The 24,725-nt window shown below is 42.3% G+C and overlaps 1 protein-coding gene across 2 annotated transcripts in view; it reads right to left on the bottom strand.

Annotated features, from left to right (window-relative positions):
• Positions 1-7,108: 7,108 nt before the first annotated feature.
• The window catches only part of HNRNPM (heterogeneous nuclear ribonucleoprotein M), a 37,193-nt gene continuing 19,576 nt past the window's right edge, over positions 7,109-24,725 (bottom strand). For both annotated transcript variants that reach the window (XM_024218980.1, XM_024218979.1), the window contains 9 exons: positions 20,396-20,445; positions 19,484-19,544; positions 18,549-18,650; positions 17,474-17,518; positions 16,776-16,850; positions 15,542-15,640; positions 9,542-10,320; positions 9,125-9,176; positions 7,109-7,546 (listed from right to left, as the gene is read on the bottom strand). In XM_024218980.1, coding sequence (XP_024074748.1) covers positions 7,383-7,546; positions 9,125-9,176; positions 9,542-10,320; positions 15,542-15,640; positions 16,776-16,850; positions 17,474-17,518; positions 18,549-18,650; positions 19,484-19,544; positions 20,396-20,445 — 1,427 coding nt within the window. In that variant the 3' untranslated portion in view covers positions 7,109-7,382. The remainder of the gene's footprint in view (positions 7,547-9,124; positions 9,177-9,541; positions 10,321-15,541; positions 15,641-16,775; positions 16,851-17,473; positions 17,519-18,548; positions 18,651-19,483; positions 19,545-20,395; positions 20,446-24,725) is intronic.

The raw sequence follows: 24,725 nt of genomic DNA, 5'->3' as shown, positions 1-24,725 counted from the left end.
CAGCGGTCCCGACCCCTCGGGAATGGGGGGTGTGCAGAGCTCTGAACACAACAGGACAGTGCTTCTTTCAAAAGTTGATAACAGAACATTGACTTAATACGGCTCCGAGGCTTTACTGTGCAGAAGAAAAATGCTGCTGCCCTTTATTTTGTTAGTAGTTTATGTTTAACACGGTGCCTTGTTTTGTTCCCGTCTCTGCTGCTGCCTCACTGTGCACTTCCGGTTCCTAATGAGGTGTGTGGTTAACTGGCCAGTTCGGAACTCCCAGGTTCTACTGTAATTACTTGTTCCCGTGCTGGTTTTTCCACAGGACACGTTCATTCAACGCACAGGACCGGCGGTGCCCACTTCAGGAGCTGTTATTAAATATTGTGTTTTCTCTTCTTCAGTGTTTGGCCCCAGGCCTTAGGTACTGGACTTTGCTCTGAAGACACAATTATTCATTTCCTCTGTGGTGCTCATCACTATAATATCTAAGTGCTTTACCAACCTTAATTTCTTTTCACAACACCCCTGTCAGGTGAAGGGGTGGTATTATTCCCATTTTACAGATGGGAACTGAGGAACAGAGATTATGGTCAAGTTTCCACTAATTCTGGAGATACCTAGGACCTTTTGAGATTTGAGATACCTAGGACCTTTTTATTCAGAGTGCATATCATTTTATATGTTCAAAGCAGAGCTCCCCTTGACTTCAGTTATCGCTGTGAGCACTCAGCATGGCCAGAAAAACAGACTCCATGGTCTCAAGTCTGGCACCCAAAAAATGAGGACAACGCAATGAGTGACCACCTGTGAAAAGTCTGGTGACTCGCCCAGCATCAGCTGCAGGGGCAGAATCCAATTCTCCAGGGCAGCATTCATTTGACTTGACCAACCTTTCTCTTCCTGCAGTTTACTGCCTCCTGCACTACACAAACCTGCTCCATCCCAAGAGCAGGTCCATTCTGTGCAATGAACGAGGCAGGGGCCCGATGGAAAAAATAGTATGTGATCATGCATTTGCAGACTATACCATAATGTATGCACCAAGGGGGGCAAATTAAGGTTTCACAAGGAAAGGACAGTTACCTGTTCTGTAACTGGCGTTCTTCGAGATGTGTTGCTCAGGTGTATTCTGCTATAGGTGTGCGTGCTCACCACATGCACCGGTGCCAGAAGTTTTTCCCTTAGCAGTACCCGTACTGGGGGAGCACCGCTGCGACTCCTGGAGTGGCGCCTGTATATCGCACCATAAAGGGGGCTGCGTGCTCCCCCCACCCTCAGTTCCTTCTTGCCAGACAACTCCGACAGAGGGGAAGGAGGGTGGGACGTGGAATACACCTGAGCAACACATCTCGAAGAACGCCAGTTACGGAACAGGTAACTGTCCTTTCTTCTTCAAGTGATTGCTCATGTGTATTCCACTATAGGTGACTCCAAGCTATACCTGATGGAGGTGGGTAGGAGTGTTAAGTGTTACCCGGGCAGAGCACCGCCCTACCAAACCCGGTGTCATCCCTCGTTTGGGAGACGATCGCATAATGCGAGGAGAAGGTGTGGACAGAGGACCACATAGCAGCCCTACAGATGTCCTGAATGGGGACATGAGCCACATAGGCCGCTGACGAGGCCTGGGCTCTCGTCGAATGGGCCTTCACAATAGGAGGCGGGGGAACCCCTGCCAGGTCGTAACACGTGCGAATGCACGAGGTGATCCAGCGGGAGATCTGCTGGGTGGAGACCAGTTGCCCCCTCATGCGCTCAGCCGATGCAATGAACAGCTGGGGGGACTTCCTAAAAGGCCTGGTTCTGTCTAAGTAAAAAGCCAGCGCTCTACGCACATCTAACATGTGCAGGCGTCGTTCCTCATTGGAGGAATGGGGCTTCGTCCAGAGGATCGGGAGGAATATATCCTGATCCATGTGAAAAGCCAAGACTACCTTCGGCAAAAAGGCGGGGTGAGGGCGCAGCTGAACCTTGTCCTTGTGGAAGACCGTATACGGTGGTTCAGAGGTCAGGGCCCTGAGCTCAGAGACCCGGCGGGCTGAGGTGATAGCCACTAAGAACGCCACTTTCGACGATAAGTGGGACCACGAACATGTGGCTAGAGGTTCGAAAGGAGGCCCTGTGAGGCGTGAGAGCACTAGGCAAGCACGGACACCTATAGTGGAATACACATGAGCAATCACTCGAAGAAGAACCCTAATTCTGACATTTCATAGCTTTTGAGTACTTGACTTTGCAACACTAATAATGTTTTTAATGTAGCTTTTTCTGTGTAGTCTCCTACGTTCTTAAAAAAGCAAACTGAAAAACCAATTTCTATCATGTCACATGATACTGACACCCACAGGGTCCATCACCAGGGTTGGAACCCTTGGATCTACCACTTGAGCTAACATTGTAAATGATAACAGCAGGTTATCTTCTATGTGGACCAGCACTAGAGGATGAGACACTTTGTCAAAGGGTTTCACAGATATTTGCTGACAGCAGAGCAATGATTAGACTCAGGAATCTTGGATTCCATTCCCAGGTCTAGAGGGGAGTGTGCTCTAGTGGCCACAGACTCATCTGCCCATTTCCCCAAAGCTTGACCTCTTCTTCCCTCCAACCTGTCGTCCCCACGACCGACTCCTCATCCCAGTCCCATTCTCCTCACCTAGCCAGTCCCAGTCCCAACTCAAGTTTATCGTCCCAATCTTCCCCTCCAAGCTTGTCATATTTGTTTTTTTTTCTATTATACAGTTCAGCGTTTTGTAGTATTCTCTCATGCACCTTCTTACTCCTTTCTGCACAATTCCAACTTTTTCATTTCCTCATGACATGAACGTCTTTCCAGACCTCGAATCATTTTCCTTGCTCATCTCTACATCCTTATTTCCTTTTTCAGATAGTGTTTGATTTATATAATGGCATAACTTTTTCAATATTATTTTTCCATTGCATTCCTTATGCAGCCTAATGTAATTCACTTTGACTGTTGTTTCACTTTGAGCAATGATAGACAAAGTCTTTTTCTTCAGTATTTAAATTTTGAACCCAGTAATATATCTCAGTAGTTCAGAGTATTATTTCCAATGTGCATTACCATGCTTTTATCAGCAATGAATTTCATCTGCCATCATGCTATTCCGCTGAAGTCAGTTCGAGATACTTCTCTGGTCTCACCTAACCTAGAGATGGTGTAGGCTAGATCTTTTCCCTGGTGTCCTTTGTGGTAATGACTGATGCAAAGAACTGACTTCCTTGCTATGTCCTTCTCTTCCTTAATTTCTCCCTTTATGCCCTTGGCAGTCCAGCAAACCCAGAGTATTTTGCCTGCTTCTTATTCTGATATATTTTGCACAAAATTGAATTGCTCTTCAGATTCCTTCTAAATTCTTTTTTATATTCTACTTACCATAGTTTACAATCCTTCATGTAAGCTTGCTAGGATTGGACTTCCTTTTCCTGAATACCTGTTTGGCTTGAATAATCTCTTGTACCTTGCTGTTTTTCTTGGTCTTTTTACTTCTTTGGATGAATAGTCATGACAATTTAAAATCCTTTATCAGCCTGGAGGGATATGCTTATCTCCTCACTCTTGTCTAGCTTCTTTTTGACCTCCTCCTTTCTAAAGTGTTGGGGCACTGTGCTAGTTTGATACAATTCTTCACCATTGCCAGTATCAGAGGAGCGAGTGTGGAGACAGCTAAACAAGCATTTAAATTCGTGTTGTCCCTGGGGTGGAGATCCTTTTCTGTAGCTTAAGCTGGTTGTAAAAGGTTTTTCTTCTATTGCAGGAGGACAAACCCTTTTTCAAAAGGTGTAACACCATCTCAGTTTATAGTCTGGGATTATTATAGCATTAGTTGGCCACTCAATCCTCACCATAGCTGCTAGCAGCCTTAGTAAGATGTACTCTATCACCTTTGCAGAAGGTAGGATAAAATTAGTGTGCTCTCTGCCTTCAACCCATCCAAAATAAGGTTCCTGTGGAACATGATCCAACTCCCGACGAAGGAGCAGTTACCCAGTCTCTCTCTTCTGCAGGGATTAGTGTGGCAGGAGCAACACTTAAAATGACCTAGTTAAATCTTCATGGCCAGAGGGAAAAGATGGGTTTAAGTATTTAGAAAGTTAGCAACTAGGGTCCAAGGCCATGTGTGTACTTTTTCTGAATGGGGAATTTGGTAAGTAGTTACAAGTCTCTTGACCAAGTTTTATACACCTGGCTGAATTTCCAGGTATAAAAAGCACCCAGAATTCTCTATATCGCTTTGACTTTTCCAGCTCAGTACTCAGGAAGACCCTGGATCCACAACGGGACTGGAGCATTGCAATGTCTGTACTTTTAGATGCCTCATACCACTGGACCAGTGTATGCCGGCGGGCACTCTGTGCCATTAAAAATTGTGCCAAAAAATTAAAATTCTGCCCACATTTTAAAATTCTGCAAATGGTATGTGTCAAATGTGGAGGCTCCAGCATGGCACTGGGGAACACAGGCCAATGGCTGCACAGAGGTGAGAGATCAGTGTGCAGCTCCCCCGACCCTCCCAGGACACGGACTCAGTGGTGACACAGCACAAGGATGGCCTGCCCCAGAAACACCCCAGGGCCCTTCCCCTCCATGCCAGGCACAGTAGGCATGGGTGGGCAGGCTCAGCAAGGCAGGATCCAAGTGTGGAAGGGCTTAGTATGGGGGGATCCAGGTGCAGGTTGAGAGGGTTCTGTGTGGGGTGGCTCAGTGGGGGATCTAGATGCACAGGGGTTTGGGGGATTTTGGGTGCAATGGTAATGGGACTTGGTAAGGGGGTCCAGGTAAAGGTGGTTGGGGCTCAGTGGGAGGGGGGGGTCAGTGTGGGGGGTCCAGATGCTGGGGGACTGGGGCTCAGTGGAGTGGGGATCCAGGTGGCTCATCAGGCTGGTCCAGGTGCAGGGAGTGTGTGAGGCTCATCAGGGGGATCTGGATGCACAGGGGAGCAGTTCCCTGTACAGGCATCCCTCCCCTGCAGCTGAGGAGTGATGGGTGCAGGAAGGGAGGCAGGGGGAGCTTGCTGCAGTCAGGGGAAGAGTCTGACCCAGCCCCAGATGCCATGCAGGGGAAGAGGAAGTCCCATCCTCCCCAGCCGGGGACTAGCAGCTGAGCCCAGTGCAGGATAGGAGCCAGCAGTTGGGTCTTCCTCAGTCCCGCCCCACAGTGATTTACCTCTTTGCTGGCTGCCCATGGCACCTGAAACATACCGCTGGGGAGGGTCCTAGAACTGCTCTTGTGGTTTCCCTCTGCTTCCCCACCAGAAAGTCATTTTTCTGCAGGGAACAAATTCTGCGCATGTGCAATGGCACAGAATTCCCCCAGGCATAAACAGTGGGACAACCAAGCCCGAGTTAGGCACCTAGGCTCCCTGTACAATCAATGGAGTGAGATAGGCACCTAAGATTGGAATCCACAACAGCTTGCATACTAGTTGGGGAGCCACTTAAGGTAGTCAGTTTGAGGGCTTATGAGAGGGGTGTGTCCTAGGCCTTGCACCTCTAACAGATGCCAAGTCTGTGCTGCTGGGAGGCACTTATCACTGTTTGCAATCCACAGTGGAGGACAGTGTCCTGGTGTCAGGTGGCTTATGGAGTTTATGCCAGAGGTGGCAGTACAGGGGTTCTCAAACTGGGGGTCAGGACTCCTCACGAGGTTATTACATGGGGGGGTCACAAGCTGTCAGCCTCCACCCCAAACCCCACCTTGCCTCTAGCATTTATAATGGTGTTAAATATGTAAAAAAGTGTTTTTAATTTATAAGGGGGGCACACACAGAGGCTTACTAGGTGAAAGGGGTCACCAGTACAAAAGTTTGAGAACCACTGATAGTACTTCCCTTAAACTTTTATCCCAGTGGTCAGATCATTCACCCAGGATGCAGAGACCCAGGTTCTGTTTCCCCCTCTGCCTTACAGGGAGAAGAGCCCTGTTCAAACCCTACCTCTCAGGAGAGTGCCCTAACCATTAGCCTATGGGACATTCTGATGGGGGGCTCCCAGTTGAAGCTGTTCCACCTTGTAAAAATTAGGTTTGAAACAGGGAACTGGACCCTGGCTCTCCCACTTCCCAGGCGAATGCGCTAACCACTGGACTGAAAGTTAAAGGAGGCAACACTACATGTCTGGCCAGATGTTGATCAGGGCCTGAGCTGGTAGGCCTGCTCTCAGCATGCCTAAACAGATTGGGTCCTATAGGGAAGATTGGGGAAAGATAGGCAGAGGAATGCCTATCTTTCCCCAGTTTGTGGATCAGGTATGAGACAGGCCCTTGGGCACCTAGAGTAAAGCAGCAGTGCGCATGTGCAGAGGCAGGAACTTTTGACAGAAATTTAGGTGCTGAGTGAGTTTAGGCACTTACAAAGTTGCAGCTGCTGAACAGGGGTTTTGTGGATCACAGTGGTACCTAAAACTGGGACTTGGCACCTAAATCCCTTTGTGGATCTGAGCCAAAGAACCAGACAGTAACTACTCGAGTGAGAATCAGTCTCACAATCTATTTCTCCTCACCCCATCTCAGACAAGTTTTCATCTTCACACACTGGGAGACAGCTAATTTGTTGCATTTCACTAGAAGTACCTCCTAGCTTTAGCTGTGCTACTATCACACTTCACTACTTAGTCAATATCTTAGACAGAAATAAAGAATGGTTTCCTTTCTGCTCTGGGTATGGTTGGAACGACAGCATGCTGCAACATGGTCTAACTCCCTTAAGCCTAGGGAACAGCAAGAAACGCTGTTCCCTACAATGCAGTTCTTGGACAGATCATGCGGTTACAAGATGTCTCTTGAAACTATGGCAGTTTCCACTTGGGTTCCTGCTTCCAGCATGAGACTAAGTGAAATCCACTGAGGTGGGGTCACCTGTTCTCCAAAGACATTCAGCTATTGAGGCTAGTGTGCAAGAACCAGGATTATTTTAATGTTCTCATGTTGTGCTCACACATCTTTGAAAGTTTTAAAAGCTAGTTTAAGACATTCCTAGGTGCTTCCAGACATGAACTATATTTCACAGCACATGCATTCTAGGTTTCTGAACTACTTGCTCTATTTATACCAAGACTTTTTAAGCATAAGATTTGCTGCCAGTAATTGATGGATCAATGATTGAAAGCTTTCAGGAACCGGCATTTATTATCAAAGTCATACCGTATACATCTGTAATGTCAACAAGAGGCCACAACTACAAAAAAGATTGTGCACATTGCAGTTTCAATGCAAAACAGTAAAATGGAAATCCATTTGTTAAAAAAGTAATTAAAATTACTCCAGAAAGCAACTGAATTTTTGTAATGTCTTTACATCCAGTCAAATTAAAATGGTTAACAAGAAAAATACAAATTCAAAAGATCTGGTATCAGTGTTTAAAAAGGCAACTAATTTAAGCATTTCTATCAATTCGCACATCAATTTCCCTGCCACGAAGCTGTATCCCATTCATCATCCGGCAAGCTCTCTCAGCCACTTCTGGGGACTCAAATCTAACAACACCACAACCTTTGGACTTCCCATTCTCCATCTTGATGTCTGCGTACAGCACGTGACCTGCAACAAAAGGGTTTGTGTTTAGTGTAGTGAAATTACTGCATGAAGCTTAATACCTAACCAGGTTCCTATATGAAATGATCTTGTGATTAAGACTCTGAAAGGTCTCCAATAGAGCATTCCAAATACAGTGATACAAAGATGTACATTTAGAACATATTTTGGAGTCAAATGCAGCAGAAACAGTTCAGGTGTGATTGACTATAAAGGACTGTTCTCAAAATTAAACAATTTGCCTCACTTAAGATATTTGATTGGAATCTGTTTCTCTTTCCACTGATCTACCCCTTTCAAGCATTTCCCAGTTTTAAGAAGATGCAGCTTGACACTCAGTTTTGAGAGAGCCAGACAAGACTTGCCCCCCTTTTTAAGGAGTTCACAGGAAGGGTGCATTGATGCTCCTCTCTATTTTGTAGTGAAGGCCACAGTGCAGTATTATTCTTCTTCACTGATGGAACTAACAAGGAGTCAGCATATGGGACTAACTATAGGTAAGTAAAACTCAAACTCGTCAAACAGCTTCATATCTGGCATCCCCCTCCCAAGATATCCCTACAAAGCCATTCCAGCAAAATACATGAGCCACATCATTGTAAGATTAATCTGTTGGATTAATCTTACCCACATCCAGAAATCCTTCCAGCACAGCAGGGAAAATACGTGACCATTAACTGAATGGTTCTAAACTTAATTTGTGTTCTGAAATATTTCTACATGTAAGTCATATCATCTGTGCCAGCAGTTCTCAATCTTTTCCTCTACATAATAAGAGGAAGAATTTCTGAATCTGCCTCCATCTAGTCCAAAAGCCAAGTCCTTCTGGACCTACTTGAGACCTGCCACCCTCTCCATGTTGAGACCCCATGATGTACATAATGAACTCTTGTAAATGAAGCCATTTCCTCCTTTCACTTTAGTGTTACATTACTGGAGATGATTTAAAGATTAAAGGAATTTGGTTAGATTTCAACTTAATCTTTTATTGGATGAATCTGGTGAGACACAGGACTAGAGTTTTAAAGTGAAGAAGAGTCATGGAATGTTGGTATTAACTGATAACCAGCAAGTGGAATGCTGAGCTCATGGCTCAATGTTACAGAAGACAGTCTCTATTTTAGTATTGAGAAGGTTTGGGGCTTATTTACACTAAAGTTTTCCATTAGAGGAGTACTTCGAATTGTCTGATCTATTAAACTCCTGTAAGAAACAATGATTTACAGTTACTGGTAGGGATGGGATTACTAGTAAGCCTGATGTACCCAGGCGGTCTCCAACTATTGCAAGAAAGATGTACAATTATTGCATGTTACTTTTGGTGGAGAGTATTGCCACTAGAAGGCACAATTATTGGGGAGGATAAAAACCTGACACAGTTGAGGACTGTGCAACAAGCATTTATTCAAAATACAGGTTTTTGCTAATATCCAATATTTTCCTAGGTTTGTATGAAGTTTTGGTTAAGTAGTACAGGCAGCAGTTGAAGTTATGATTCAGAAAGAGAATTTCTGATATGTTACATAATGATTTTGTCCTACAGTAAGTTGTTTGGAGGTTCTTCGGTAGTATAAAGTAACTTACCACACTCATTAAATTTGTCCTTCAGCATTTTCCATGTGAAATCAAAAGGAAGCTGGAGAAAGAAAGCAGTCACTCACTGAGAATCTATTCCATAGTTTATCAATATAATAATTAAGAGTTGCTAGCACCAGAAGTATAAAACACATGGAACACACAGCATTGCACTGTCCGCACTTACAGGTGTGGAGGGTTGTGTGTCCAGTTAGTAGCAATTAAATGAAAGATTTTTCTACTCAGACCTTATATAACTGTCCCCTGTGCAGCATTAATACATTTGATAGAGACTACACAAATACTTAAGATAGTCTAACTGAAGCCATCAAAATATGCAACTACTTAGTACTAGCATTTCTTCATCCTCTAAGCACCAACACAAGAGTTCTGTGCAGTCATCTAGATTATGAAAGTGTTACTCACATTTCTCACAAATATCTGGCAGGCTTTTCTGGCCACCCCAGCTGCAGGTCCTCCGGTTCCTCCAAGAGTGCCTGCAAAACTGCCTGCGAAGTTTCCACGATCCATGTCCATTGTTCTTTCAAAACTGCTTCCCATTGCAAGTCCCATCCGATCTATACCTGCCCCCATTCCCTGCCCCATGGTAGGCCCCATTCTCTCCATATTAGTGGCCCCCATGCGATCCAATCCCATTCTGTCCATACTAGTGGCCCCCATGCGATCCAATCCCATTCTGTCCATACTAGTTGCCCCCATGCGATCTAGTCCAGTTGGCATTCTATCTATAACTTGACCCATTCCAGTTCCCATTCCAGCAGGTACCATACGATCCATACTTAGACCCATCCTATCCATGCCAGAACCCATGCGATCTACTCCTGAGCCCATTCTGTCCATAGTGGTACTAACACGATCAATAGCAGTACCCATTCTATCAATACCAAAACCTATTCCAGAACCCATTCTTTCTATACCAGAACCCATTCGCTCAATGGTTGGGCCCATTCTGTCAATGCTGGAAGCTATGTGGTCTATGCCCAGAGGGGCCATTCGATCAATTCCTGGGGCCATTCGATCTACATTAGAACCCATGCGATCCAAAACAAGACCCATTCGATCTATTTCAGACCCTACTCTCTCCATCCCATGTCCCATCCCAGAAGGTATTCTTTCTATTCCCGCACCCAGACGATCAATGCCGGGTGCCATCCTCTCAATTCCAGGAATGCTGGCACTTCCACCTAGAACACAATGCATTGAGACGTCATTACCTGTGATCATGTGAAGAGGATATTAAATTTGATGCATCTGGATATTCTTGATGTTTGAAACTGTACAATTTGTTAGTGTCCTGTGTATTCTGTAGTTGCAGATTCTGAAGCAGAACTGTGCTTGAGAACCTAGGGTATTTGTTTATTTATTTATTTTTTTTTATGAGAAGTCAAGTGTCTAGCCCTTACACATAAAGCTTTCAAATGTGAACCAAGTGTAAAGAGATGCAGCGTTTGAAGCCGGCAAATTCAAGAGAACAGTTGTTGGATTTGTGTTCACAGCTCACATCAACAATTTAAGTGTAATTTCAGCTGTCAAAACATCAGCCTGCTCAAGCACTAGCAGATATTGGGGTTGGGCAGTGAGGTTGCTAGTTGCTGGGAGTAGAACGAGTTCAAGACCCTTCTCCCAAAAGGATCGGAATAGACTCTGCTCCTGCCAGCCAGAAGTGGTAAAGAGATGCAAGCCAAGAGTTTTAGCTTTCTCCTGGTGCCAAAACCAACAGATTCCAGTGCAAGTATTCACTGCCAAGGCAAAAGCCCGCAGTATATTTAGCTTTTTAATGTGGAGAGAAGCAAACAAATATTTTAACTATTTCTTTGATTTTAGTGTACTGATCGTATTATTTCCATGTATTCCTCCATTTCTGAACGCTCCTAAATCTGCTACAGAATTGTGTCTGTTACAGAAACCAGATAATTTGGGTGTCACTTGCTATGGAATACAGGGTCTCATTAGTTGAGTTTATAGAGAACTTTAAAAAGTAATTAAGTTCTGTATGTTGCCAAGTGTATATTAGGGTTGCAACCAAGGCCTAGTTTTGTCACCAATAATTTATGCTTGGAAAATCTGTTTGGCCTGAAAAGCGTCAGGTTTATTGTTAATACCAGTGATAAGTTTTCTGCAAACAGGAGTAATTTCAGTTACCATCCATGTCTAAAGTTTCTTTGAGCACATCTAGCCCCAAAAATCAGCTATATCACTCCAAAACTTTCCCTCATCTCCTTGAAAAGATAAGTTAATCACAGCTTGCTTTCTAGCATAACAATTGTTTGACTTTTGGCAACTGTCTGAGCAGGATTAGGCACTATATTATGCATTTGTGTGAGCATGCTGCCATCTATTGAGCAATGTAGCTTAACAAAGAACATACGGTATTTATACTGCTGACAGCTGACATCTTCAGCTCATGCCTAGGGAGTGGTCTCAGCTAGCAGGTGTTTTATTATGAAGGGATAAGCTCTTGGTATTTAAATGCTGCATGCTCATTTGTATCTTAAGACAAATTTGAACCCCACTGTGACTCAAAGGGGGAAAAAAGGCATGTTTGGGCTCAGGCTCATTTACAACTTCCCAATATTTCTGAAGAATGATTATGTACGAGATGCTGATGTAGTCTGACATTTTTGCAACCAGTGCTGACATTATAGTACACCACAAAATTTGAACAGTAATAAAAGGGCCTGAAGTTTATTTGGTCCTTCTTTCTGGGCTTGAGGTTCAAATGTGGTGCAGATAGCACAACATGCCGGGGAATGGTTCTCCCTGAATCATTTTAGGCATCCGATATGTGCGTGAGATGCCAGCTGCACCGTTTGAACTAGCGTTTCTTCACACTGGGATTGTGCATACTGAACAATAAAGCTGCCCTTAAATTTACGATCCAGTCTAAATCTAAACTAAACATTCTAAAAACTGACTAACTATAAAACTTCAACTAACATAAGCTAAGGTAAAGGCAGTACATAGGTGGATCAGAGTGGTTCACATCCTTTCACTGATGTGGTTAGCAGGTAGATTTTAAATAACATGAACTAATTTAAAATGAAGGTTGGTTACTTGTAAGTAGAGTTCTCTGACAGCAGAAAAACTAGGGTATTTTAATTTGGACTCCACAGGAATAGGGAAAGGGTGTTGGGGGTATGAATATGCAGTGTCCATCTCAAAGAACTCCAATTACAAGTAACCTATCTTCATTTCTTCAAGTGTCCTCTGCATATTCCCACTCTTGGGACAGTTTGGCAACCAACATAGTAAATTGGATGGAGCGATGTGGAGTTCTACTTGCACAAGGATTGGAGTACTGCTCTACCACGCTGGGATTGGATGTCATATCCAATGCATAATATGTTATGAAAGTGTGAAATGATTTCCATATACCAGCTCTGTATATCTCAAAATAAGGGGAATGTGTTTATTAAAAAAAAAAAATGTAGATTCTACTAGAGCCATAACAATGAGCTCTAAATGGACTAGGATGGACACTCTAAATGGACACTCAAAAATCTCATTGTTATATCATTAGAAAATATAGAACTGTTGACCATGTGAGGATGGAAAGCGGATATTGCTAATAAGTGAGAACTAATTGCCAAACCCTGATGTTTTAGGTGTAGTAAGTTATCCACGAGATGCTGAATTGAGGACTGCATTGGCAAAAGACCAGATGGAAAAACACTTCCACTTCAACATGGTGGAGGACTTTCTACTATTCAACAAGTCATTTGCTTGGAGCAAGTTCACAGGCTCGTCTAGGATTTTAGCCATAGAGCACCAGGCTGTTAATATAAGTTCCTGCCCATAGGTTTGGGTGCAACAGCTGACTGTGATCTTGCAAGATTAAGTCTAGGTCCAATGGAAACAAAATCAGAGCCTCCAGTGACAGATCCAGGGGAGTGGGGAACCAGTGCTGCCGGGGCAACTCTGGGGCTATTAACATAGACGGCATGATCCAGTTTGATCTTTAGCAACACTGTAAGAGTGGAATTGGGAAAACATAGTAGGGTTTATCCAGGGTATCAGGAAAGTGTCTGATGGAAATGGGACTGCCACCTGGTAGATAGAAAATTGATGGCATTTCCTGTTGGGTTTTGGTTGCAAGTAGACCTATCTGAGGATTCCTCCACTCTGGAAAATGCGTCTGGCTACATCTGGTTGGAGAGACCACTCGTGGGGACTCGTAAATGATCCACTTTGGCAGTCTGCCCACTCATTCTGTGCCCTAGAAGGTAAGAGGCTTCAAGAATGATTGAACTGGCGCTCCAATATTCCAATTCTGAACTGCCTCGACATAGTGGGGAATTGCAAGCTCTTCCCTGCCTGTTGAGGTACAACATTGCCACTGTGTTGTCAGAGAACAGACTTTTCCACTGCCAGGCTAGGCAGACAGCCTGTAGGGTCCCTGATGCTGATATGTAGAGCGAGGTCCCCTTGAGGGACATAAAACCTGAGTATGGAGGGCAACAGATGAGCCGCTCACCCAAGGGCAGACATGTGCATCAGCAAAGATTGAGGGTGGACAAAGGCAATGCCTGCACAAACACTGACTGGGTTTGTTCACCAGTTTCGAGAAGTCAATACTCAAGAGGGCACATTTAGCAGAGTCCCGATGTTGAAGATTTGATGAATAAACAGAGGTCAGACAGCTCTGAAGAGTCCTGAGATGTAGGCTGGCATGCTGGACTATGTATGTGCCATATGCCCCAGCGCCTCATACAGTTTTGAGCTGTTGTGGGTAAGCACTGAGATCAGCAACAAGGGATCGAACCGTTTGGAACCTTATATCGGGAAGGAAAGCTCTGGCCTGAGTAGAGTCCAGCACTGCTCCTATGAACTCTATCCTCTGATCTGGGCAAAGTAGCTTTTTCTAAGTTGATCAGCAGACCCAGGGTTTTACAAATTGACTACATGAGAGATAGACTGGACAGTACCTGAACCCTGGACTGGCCTCTGACTAGCCAGTCATCCAGGTCAGGGTAGACTTGTACTCTGAGCCTCCTCAGAAAAGCAGCTACCACTATCATAGCTTTTCTGTCAAGTATCAGAGGGGTAGCGGTGTTAGTCTGGATCTGTAAAAGCAGCAAAGAGTCCTGTGGCACCTTATAGACTAACAGACGTATTGGAGCATGAGCTTTCCTGGGTGAATACCCACTTTGTCGGATGCATCATAAGGTGCCACAGGACTCTGATACCTTTTCTGAAAACTCAACAAGCTGCTGAAAGAACAGGAGTACTTGTGGCACCTTAGAGACTAACAAATTTATTTGAGCATAAGCTTTTGTGGGCTACAGCCCACTTCCTACTGTATTTTCCACTGCATGCATCCGATGAAGATATAGATATATATATATATATATACACACATACACACACACACACACACACACAGAGAGAGAGAGAACATGAAACAATGGGTGTTACCATACCCATTATAAGGAGAGTGATCAGTTAAGGTGAGCTATTATCAGCAGGAGAGAAAAAGAACTGTTTGTAGTGGTAATGAAAATGGCCCATTTCCAGCAATTGACAAGAAGATGTGAGGAACTGTAGGGAGGGAAAAAGAAGCATGGGGAAATAGTTTTACTTTGTGTAATGGCCCATCCACTCCCAGTCTTTATTCAAGCCTAATTTAATGGTGTCCAATTTGCAGATTAATTCCAATTCAGCAGTCTCTTGTTGGAGTCTGTTTTTGAAGGTTTTTTTGTTGTAATATTGCGACTTTTAGGTCTGTAATCGAGTGGCCAGGGAGATTGAAGTGTTCTCCAACTTGTTTCTGAATGTTATAATTCTTGACATCTGATTTGTGTCCATTTATTCTTTTATGTAGAGACTTTCCGGTTTGGCCAATGTACATGGCAGAGGGGCATTGCTGGCACATATCACACTGGTAGATGTGCAGGTGAATGAGCCTCTGATGGTATGGCTGATGTGATTAAGTCCTATGATGGTATCCCCTGAATAGATATGTGGACAGAGTTGGCAATGGGCTTTGTTGCAAGGATAGATTCCTGAGTTAGTGTTTTTGTGTGTGGTTGCTGGTGAGTATTTGCTTCAGGTTTGGGGGCTGTCTGTAAGCAAGGACTGGCCTTTCTCCCAAGATCTGTGAGAGTGATGGATCGTCCTTCAGGATAGGTTGTAGATCCATCCTATGACTGTGTGCAGAATGCACACATGTAATCACTTGAAGAACCACTCAGTTTGGGATACCTCCCATACAGCTCATGAGAACACGTAGTTTCTCAAAAGGCATGGTTTCAAATACATTTTAGGGAGTACACTAAATTTTAGTCAAAGTTGCAACTAGATTCTCATACCACAGCAGAAGAGATTATTCCAAACATTACTTGTCACTACTGTAAGCACAATTCAGATGAATTGCGCATAGCACAAATACAGCCTTTGTTTGCTTACCTATTCCCCTGTCCAGGGTGTCTCCAAAACTACGAGACATTCCCATCTCATTTCTTCCAAAGTCTCTGTCAAATCCTCCGCCCATCGCACGATCCATCTCTGCAGAAAGTATTAATTTAGTAGATTTCCAGGACAACTTAGACATCCTGAAGAGAACATGTCTCTTGTAATATTTTAGCAGGTGAACTGTGAAACAAGTGTTTTTGCCATGTATTGCTTCTTTGAGATACAGACACACACACACACACAGAAATTTCAGATCCTTGCACTTCCTTTTCCTAGTGGATCTTGGCAAGGTGTTTGGAGGACCTGTATCTATGGATTACATAGGACTAACCTAAGCTCCTGCTCTGTCCTTTAACAGAACATCAACACTCCTCTCTCAACCTATTTACGATGATGAGGAAGCCAAACTTTTTCAGGTACAACTGTAATATCACTCTATCCAGGTCCTCCCAAGAGCTAGCCAAGATTTCCTCAAAGTTAGGATTTAATATTTCAGTGTTAGAAAGTGGTCAGGAAAAGCTCTGGAAAGTTTAGGCTGTTTTATACCCCATAAGAGCAAACAAGTGTTTATTTTTAAATGTGAATCTGCAAGGGAAAGATTGATTGTGATCATTTTTGCTTCTTCATGATGAATAAAGAAAGGCTAAATCAGTTTTCAAAACTCAAGGGTTTTCCTAATTTTAATTTACACATGAAGGTAAGGTCTTATCCATCCCAGAAGACTAGGGAACTGAGTAAAAAGGGCTATCACAAGTGAAACCTGAGCAATTGAGAGGGAAAAGGAATTTTTAGTCAAGCTGGTTGGAACTGTTTGTTGGCATCTTTAACTGAAATGTTTAACAAGTGGAAAATGAGATCTTTGTTGAAGATGCATCACTCCCATTCCGACAAGAAAAGATTGAGAAAACTCCAGTTTTTTCCAGGGAGACCTACAGCAAAAGTTAAACTTGACACTGCTGTTACCGCTAGTGGTAAAAACAAGCAAAAAAATAAAGCTTTCAGGTTCTCTTTACACAATATAAAGGAAATGTGTTCTTTTCCTTTCTTTTGTAGGTAGCCTTAAAGCATACAATGCTCCAACAGGACTGCCAATCATTACTAATTCAATTATACCATCCAAATTTGTGTGGGGGGGGGGGGGGGGGGGGGGGGAGGGGGGGGGAGAAGAGTTCCATGACAAGACATTTACTGAGGTTGGGGATCTATAATGTAGGAATCAGTGCCTCACCACTCATTCTGCCCATATTCATTCCAGATGGAAAGCGACCCAGGTTGTCCATGCCACCAAAAGGACCCTCCATCCCTGAAACAAATTATAGTATCTCTAAGATAAAGGTGACATTAAAAAGTGCATTTCAAATAAGTCACCACACTATATCAGAATGTGTTATTCCACCTATTTACTCTTTGGTAATATTGCTAGGAATATTCTAGGAAAAGCAGCCACATGTAAAATGCCATCTCAAAACAGTACACCTTGGAGGCATAAGGGAATGTTTACAAAATTAAAACTAGCATTAACAAAGAAATTCCTTGTAACTGAACTGTTCAATTTAGTCTCAAGATGTAATATGGCCACAAGCCCATGCTCTAACTTTTGTAAATATCCAGCAGCAGTCGTTAAGAGTCATAAGTGGTTAACATCTTGGTTTATATTTCATCTGAAGATCTCACCCCTCAAGGAGCACAATACCTATTAGCACAACATATGGTAATTTATTACTGCTTTAAAAACAAGGGTCACCACTGACTCAGTGACTGTTTCCAAGTAAACAAATGCTTATCTGGCATTATTCTCCCTAAATTAAGATATTTCCAGGGAGATGTCAGCCTACGTAAATGTTAGCTAATACCAAAGACAGATAAAGATATATCTATATATGAAAAAGCTATTTGCACTTCAGAACTGCATGTACAGTAGCTTACCTCCCATTTTATTCATTCCAAAGCCCATGCCTTCCATTCCCATTCCTCAAAATAAAAAAAGAAAGCTTTATTTACAGATGGAATTATACATGCATACAATCAATCTGATGTTTGCAGGAATGGGGACTTAGATTTTGGTTTAAAAGCTTATACAGAGTAAAGTAGTGAACGAGCGGATCACTAACAAGAGCTCTTTGGGGGAGAAGATGACATGGAATCCTTTCTAAAAGGACAAAACAGCAGAAAAATCATGAGCTTACACAAATTGAAAGTTGTTAGATATGCAACTTCTCAATTGGTTCATTCACAGTAGCATGTAATGAATCCAGTATTCATTTTCCAGGCAACTTAGAATTATGGATTCTAAATGGAGGTCAAATTAACAGTTACTGATGTTTGGTATCTAGTAGGAAGCCACAAATCACTTATGAATTATGACAATACTTTGAAATGCAACACCTTCAGGTATCTGACTTGGAACTTGTGTGTTCTATTTTGACAAGAAGCATTATAGCCTCAGGTGAAGTGCCACTTCCTTATTGGACATAAAAAGAAAGCCTGACCCAAGCACAAACAATCCCACCTCAGAATATTACCATAGAGGAACACTGATAAGAGGGAACACTATCAAGTAGTTCGAGGGCTAAATGTAGATTTCTGAAATCAAAAGGCTTTCCAAACTCATTAAGAAGTTTTCAACAGAAGACTACTTTGAAAGTTTAACATCCCCTTGTACTGTTTGCTCCTAGTGTACAAGAACCAGAAAATGAGATATGTACTAGACAAGGGGTTCCCAAAGTGTGGTATATGTACCACGGGTGGTATGTGAGCTTGATGTTCCATCTATTCATTTAGAATTTAAGGTGGTACATGAACCAATAGAATTTAAGGTGGTACATAAATCCACTCTAGTTTGGATCATCAAGGAGGAAAAATACTTACTTTAGCGGTTTGGATTTTTTGAAGCATGTTTTGGGTTCTCTTTACTGGAAAGACAGCAACCCTAAGGTCATATGAAAAGCTAGGAAAAAGACTTAATGAAGCGCACACACAGTAAGAAGTGTGATTTTCTTACCTCCAGGTCCCATGTTGGGCATTCCCATGCCTTTGTTTAAATGATTTGCATCAATAGGCTGACCTCCTGGTCCTAATCCCATGCCAATACCACCAAGCCCATCTAGAGAAAAAAAGTAATTTATTTTTTTTTGGCACAGATGATAGCAAGCTTTGTTCTTAAAGTGACAAAATTACTATTTTGTTCTGAAGATCTCAGTGGATTCCCACTCTTGGTTCTGTATTTCTAGCACTTAAGTGTGAACTCTCAAAGCTCTGAAGTTGGATCTGAAATAGCGATGATAGGTGGTGTGATGCCACCTCTCTCTACTTCCTCAAGCATCTCCCTCCCTCTCCCCATTTAGGTACTTTCAAAGGTAAGCCCTGATGCAAGAGCTGAAAGTCTTCTAAACAGCAAGATGGAAAAAAGAATGAACATTTACTTTTGGATGATGGAGGATAAGAAACGAGTCAATATAAAAGTTAACACCCCTCAGTTTGAGATCAGTGGGAATCCAGTGGGGCACATCTCATCCTTTTTAGAGTATTGTTCTTGATCATTCAATAGCCAAAGTAAGGAAACAGTCAACTTCCGTCCCACATACAAATGCACTTACTAGGGATTGTAGATGCATCCCTGTGGATACTTAAATGCTACACAGTCCAAAGCACAAAGCCAGCCTCCTTCCTTTAAGAGGCATGATGTTTCCAGACACCATCTTGACCTTCCCTTGACCCAGAACTGATTGAGGGATCCCCAAACCACAGAGGCTAACCCTTCCTGGTGCCTTGAGTATTAGGGAGTACCTGAAATAAAAGCCCTTCCCCACCTCACCTAGCAACATTAGCTTTATGGCAACTCTTTGCCAAGGAGGCTTTCCTGCACCATTCCTGCAGTATAGCAAACTGAACTCCTGCAAGCTAAAAATTCAAGGTGTTGGTTTTAAAGCAACTTACGAGGAAGCTGTTGAGGTCGCTCTGGAGGGAAGAAGTCCCCCTTTGGAAAGGCTCGCTCATCCTGAAACCAGTTAAACAGCGTTAAACCCCACACACGAGATTACTGGCAGCACCTTTCAATGGAACCAACTCTCTGAAAGCTATGACAATTCCTGGCAAACAACATCCATAACTGTACTATGGACTTACTGCCAAGTAGGTAATTCATAAATATGGCCATTTCCTAAAGGTACGTTTTGGGGGATTACCCAAGAAGAGAATTCTCTATGGGCAAGGTACTGGCACTTTGGCCTCCTCAATGCAGCTTGAGAAATAGCAATAGGGGAAACTTGGAAATCTGGATTTAGCTACACTAACAAGATCAAATGTATTTAAATAGTTTAGATGCTTGCTGATGGCGTAAATAAAATTATTTTAACCTGCACTAAAGCGTTGTTAAAGCAATTGCAGCTGTCCTCAAGAGTGCTCTACAAACAGCGATCCTATCCATAAGACAGATATGTATCAGTAAACAAAATGTTACTCCAGCTTTGAGTGATGAAACTAGTTCAAAATCCAGATTCATTTGCTCCTTTGCCTCCGTTATGCTGCCACACCACCATTCTATGATAGCTGCTTGTCTTTCCTATATGCTTAGGCTGGGTTTGAAGCAGCAGCACGATGGTGAAGAGTTCTGAGTGCTTAACCAGTCTGATGACCTCTCACATTTCATCCTACAAACTAAATGTGATGAAACAATGCTCACAGTTGCATCTCCATTTCTCTCCTTGCCTTCCCCTGCCACACCAGATTAACACATTGCTTGGTTCTCAACTTGTGTGTTCCATGGACCACAGTTTGAATGCCAGCCATAAGATATCCAACACAAGTTCTGATATCACATTACACAGTAAGAGGACTGAATATACTTACCATTTTTACATGCATTGGTCTGTCAAAAAGCAGCTGCCCGTTGAACATTGCTAATACTTAAGTTAAGGATATTTTTTCAAAATGTTAGTCCAAAAATCTTACTGCTAAAAAGAACAACTTAAAGTTAACAGCAGTACAGCTTCAAATGTCTGGCAGTGTATCAGCGCCACCCCACAGCAGGGAGGCTCTTAAGCAAAACAGGCAGACATGGAATAAATAACTGGTAACTCGTGTATCAGTAACAGGTTAAGAGATAGGACACAAGGGGTAGGAATAACAGTTTTCATAGAGGAGAGAGATAAATACCAGAGTCCCCCGCAAGGATCTGTACTGGGACCAGTGCCGTTCAACAAATTCATAATTGACCTGGAAAAAGGGTTAAAACAGTGAGGTGGCAAAGTATGCAGACAAAAAATTACTCAAGTCCAATGCTGACTGTGGAGAGTTACAAAGGGATCTCACTAGACTGGGTGACTGGCAATAAATGGCAGATTAATTCAATGTTGATAAATACAAAGTAATGCACACTGGAAAACAATCCTAACTACACATACAAAATGATGAGGGCTACATTAGCTTTTATGACTCAAGAAAGATCTTAGAGTCATTGTGGATAGTTCTCTGAAAACACCTGCTTAATGTGCAGCAAAAGTCAAAATGGTTAATGTTAGGAACCATTAGGAAATGGATAAATAAGACAGAAAATACCATAATGCCACTATATACATCCATAGTACGTGCACACCTTGAATACTGCATGCAATTCTGACCATCCCATCTCAAAAAAGGTATTAGAATTGGAAGAGTACAGAGAAGGGCAAAAGTGATTAGAGGTATCGAACAGCTACCACATGAGGACAGATTAAAAAGACTGACTGTTCAGTTTAGAAAAGAGTCGACTAATGGAAGAAACAATAGATGTCTATAAAATCATGAATGTTGTGGAGAAAGTCAATAAGGAAGTGTTATTTACCCTTTCACATAACACAAGAACCCAGGAGTCACCCAATGAAATTAACAGGCAGCAGGTTTAAAACATGAGGAAATACTTCTTCACGCAACGCACAATCTGTGGAACTCATTGCCGGGGATGTTGTGAAGCGCAAAAATATAGCTGGGTTCATGGAGGATAGGTCCATCAACGGCTATAAGCCAAGATGTTAAGGAGCACACCACTGCTCTCTGGGTGTCTCTAAACTTCTGACTGCCAGAAGCTGGGACTGGATGACAGAAGATGGATCATTCAATAATTGCCCCGGTCTGTCCATTCCCTCTGAAGCATTGGTCTGACCCAGAATGGCCATCCTTGGTATCCCTCCCTGGAACTTAAAATCCATCAGTTGAAGCTTCAAAAGTATCTTAATCAGTGTTTTTTGGTTGGAAAATATTAAGATTATTAACATATTTAATCCTAACCAAAAGAGTCATTAAGACATTATGACAGGTTCAGAGTGGTAACCGGGTTAGTCTGTATCAGCAAAAAGAACGAGGAGTACTTGTGGCACCTTAAATTTGTAAGACATTCTGTATCATTAAAAACTATGCATTTGAAAGTCAGAAGATAGTTTAAAATTCCTCCAAAATCAACTCTACTCCAGAAACTTTGCCAACTTTGCTCAGTCCTGTAACTCTCAAACTCCAACATGTCCAGTTTGACACATTTACCTCTACTATAAGATGCCATAGTACTTAGTCTTATATGAACTTCATTCCTGACATACACCCCATTCTCTAATCCAGTGGTCTCCACACTTTTTTGATCACGCACCCCTATCAGTAAAAAATTTTTGAGCACACATCCCCAATATATGTATATTTATTTATGTATAAATTATATACATGTACTACTATACTAATATATTATGTACATTATAAAACACAAACAAAAACGATGAGAGATGAAAAGCAATATTTTTAAAATATTTTTTTATTTTATTATTAACGGTACAAAAAAACCTTTTTGCTCTCACTAAAAATAATTAATAATAATTTTTAGTAAGAGCAATGTGATTGAATATGCTTCTTTATTTTTGAAAATCTTGGTTTAACACTTGGTGATACAGCGATTCAAAGGTCTGGTTCTAAGTTCAGTTTATTTCGCACCTTGGTTTTAATGGCTGTCCTAACTGAAAAAGATGCCTCACAAAGATACATAGATACAAATCGAAGAAGTGCATCGTTGGCTGCACTTACTAAATTATGATACTCATTTTTCAGTCCCATCCACCAATTATGCAAAGGTTTTTGTTGAAATTCGGCTAGTAAATTTCCATCTTCCCTGATATCAATCAATTGTTCTTGCAAACTAATCGGAAGGTGTTGCATTTTTATATAATTTAAGAAATGGGTTCAAAACCCACTGAAACTCTTCGTTTGGAAGATTTTTAAACAGGTTAGAAAATTCTATTTTCAAGTTTAAGTGTGCAGATATGAGAGTTTTTACAGGTGACACTTACATCGTTTTCGGCAACAAAATCACATAACTATGGAAACATTTCCAAACATCCGTTTTCAAAATGCTCTCTCCATAGCACGAGTTTCTTTCGAAAAGCAGTTACTTTCTCACTCATTGTTAAAACGTCACCTTTACCTTGAAGGGACAGATTAAGTGTGTTTATTTTTTTGAAAATATCTGCTAGGTAGCATACTACTGACAGGCACTTGTCATCACAGAAAAGGCCAGCAAATTTGGAACACTTGTCTTTTTGTAAAAGAAAAATGCGTAACTCATCTTTAAGTTCGACAACTCTTAAGCACTTTGCCACGAGATAACCAGCGAACCTCTGTGTGGTACAAAAGGTTTTCATGGTCACTCCCCATCTCATTACAAAGTATTGTAAAGATTCTACTATTTAAAGGTCTTGTTTTTATAAAATTAACCACATCGATGACATCCTGTAGCACTTTGTGCACTTCTGGATCCAACTTCTTTGCTGCAATAGCTTGCCTATGAATGACGCAGTGAATTAATTTCACGTGTGGTGCTCTCTCTGTAACCTTACCCTGGAATCCTTTCTTTATTCCAGTCAAAAGCAGCTGCTCCATCAGTGGTTACACTTAATGTTTTATGGAAAAACTGTGTTTTATTAAAGAAGTCATTTACACACCTTTCCTTTAGTGGCTCACAAAAAAAAAGTAGTTCTTCATGTATTTCATTACCGAAACAGAATCTAGCAAATACCATAAGCTGAAACATGTTAGAAACATCTGTATTTTCATCCAACTGTATAGCAAACCTCCCACACTGTGTAATTTGTTCTAATACTTGTTTCTTAGAATCTTCAGCTATGTTTTCTATGCATCTTCCAACAATATTTGCTGACAAAGGAATGCATTTTAGTTTGTCACCATATTGTTTTCCGTGTATTATTTCATCCATTTTTACCGTGGCAGGAAGAACAAGTGTTTTCCCCAATGGTATGTGGCATTTTGTCTTTCGCTATTAAGTAAGAAACCTCAAGAGAGCTTCTAAACATTTATCATTAAGTTTAGTGAAATTTTGTAAAGTACTGGATTGAGTATTGCATGAATTTCAACATCGCTGAAAAAATTGTAGAGGTTTGTCTTCATGTTCTGGATGCTTAGTTTTTAAATGTCTTGCTAATCGTGATGGCTTCATACTATCATTAGCTAATATCTCAAGGCACAATATACACTTAGGGAGAGGTTCATCGTTAACGATAGTGGATGTAAATCCATATTTACAATAGTCTTCTTGCTCATTTCGAATTTTTTTGGCCGACTTCTTGTCAGATCTGATTAGATCGGCATTGTTTTTACCTTGTAATGTGGCTGACGAAGAGCTTGTACTAGGAGTAGGAGAACCGTCAGCTCTGTCATTTTCTTGTTGTTCGCTTGTGCTCGCGTTATTAGTATTATCTTCAATCCGTGGTTTCTTTGCAGGAATCTTTTTAAGCCACTTGTCCATTTTGTGTGGGTTAGTTTAGTTAAAACTAGATAATATGATCCATAAATCCACTTAACCGGGCACACGTAAACTGCAATACATCGCAATACGCTGAAAGCGAACGAACGAGTGAGGGTGCCACTGTCAACTCCTCCGCGTTGTGGAACTCCCACTCTTCCCTCAGGATACCTCGAAGGGCCGGCTCCAGGCACCAGCGTAGGAAGCACGTGCCTGGGGCGGCACACTGTAAGGGGCAGCATTCTGGCCAATCTTAGGGCAGCGCTCCTCCGGCCGCCCTTCCCCCCCACCCCCCTCCAGCGGCGCTCCTCCTGCCTTGCTGCCCTTTTGCCTCAGCGGCGCTCCTCCTGCCTTATCACCCTTTTGCTCTGGCAGCGCTCCTCCTGCCGCGCCCCCCCCCCCCCC

Source organism: Terrapene carolina, unplaced genomic scaffold (genome assembly GCF_002925995.2).
Source record: "Terrapene carolina triunguis isolate 2854851 unplaced genomic scaffold, T_m_triunguis-2.0 Scaffold662, whole genome shotgun sequence".
NCBI lineage: Eukaryota > Metazoa > Chordata > Testudines > Emydidae > Terrapene > Terrapene triunguis.
The sequence above is the reverse complement of the archived record's forward strand: the minus strand, read 5'-3'. Positions and strand labels throughout refer to the sequence as shown.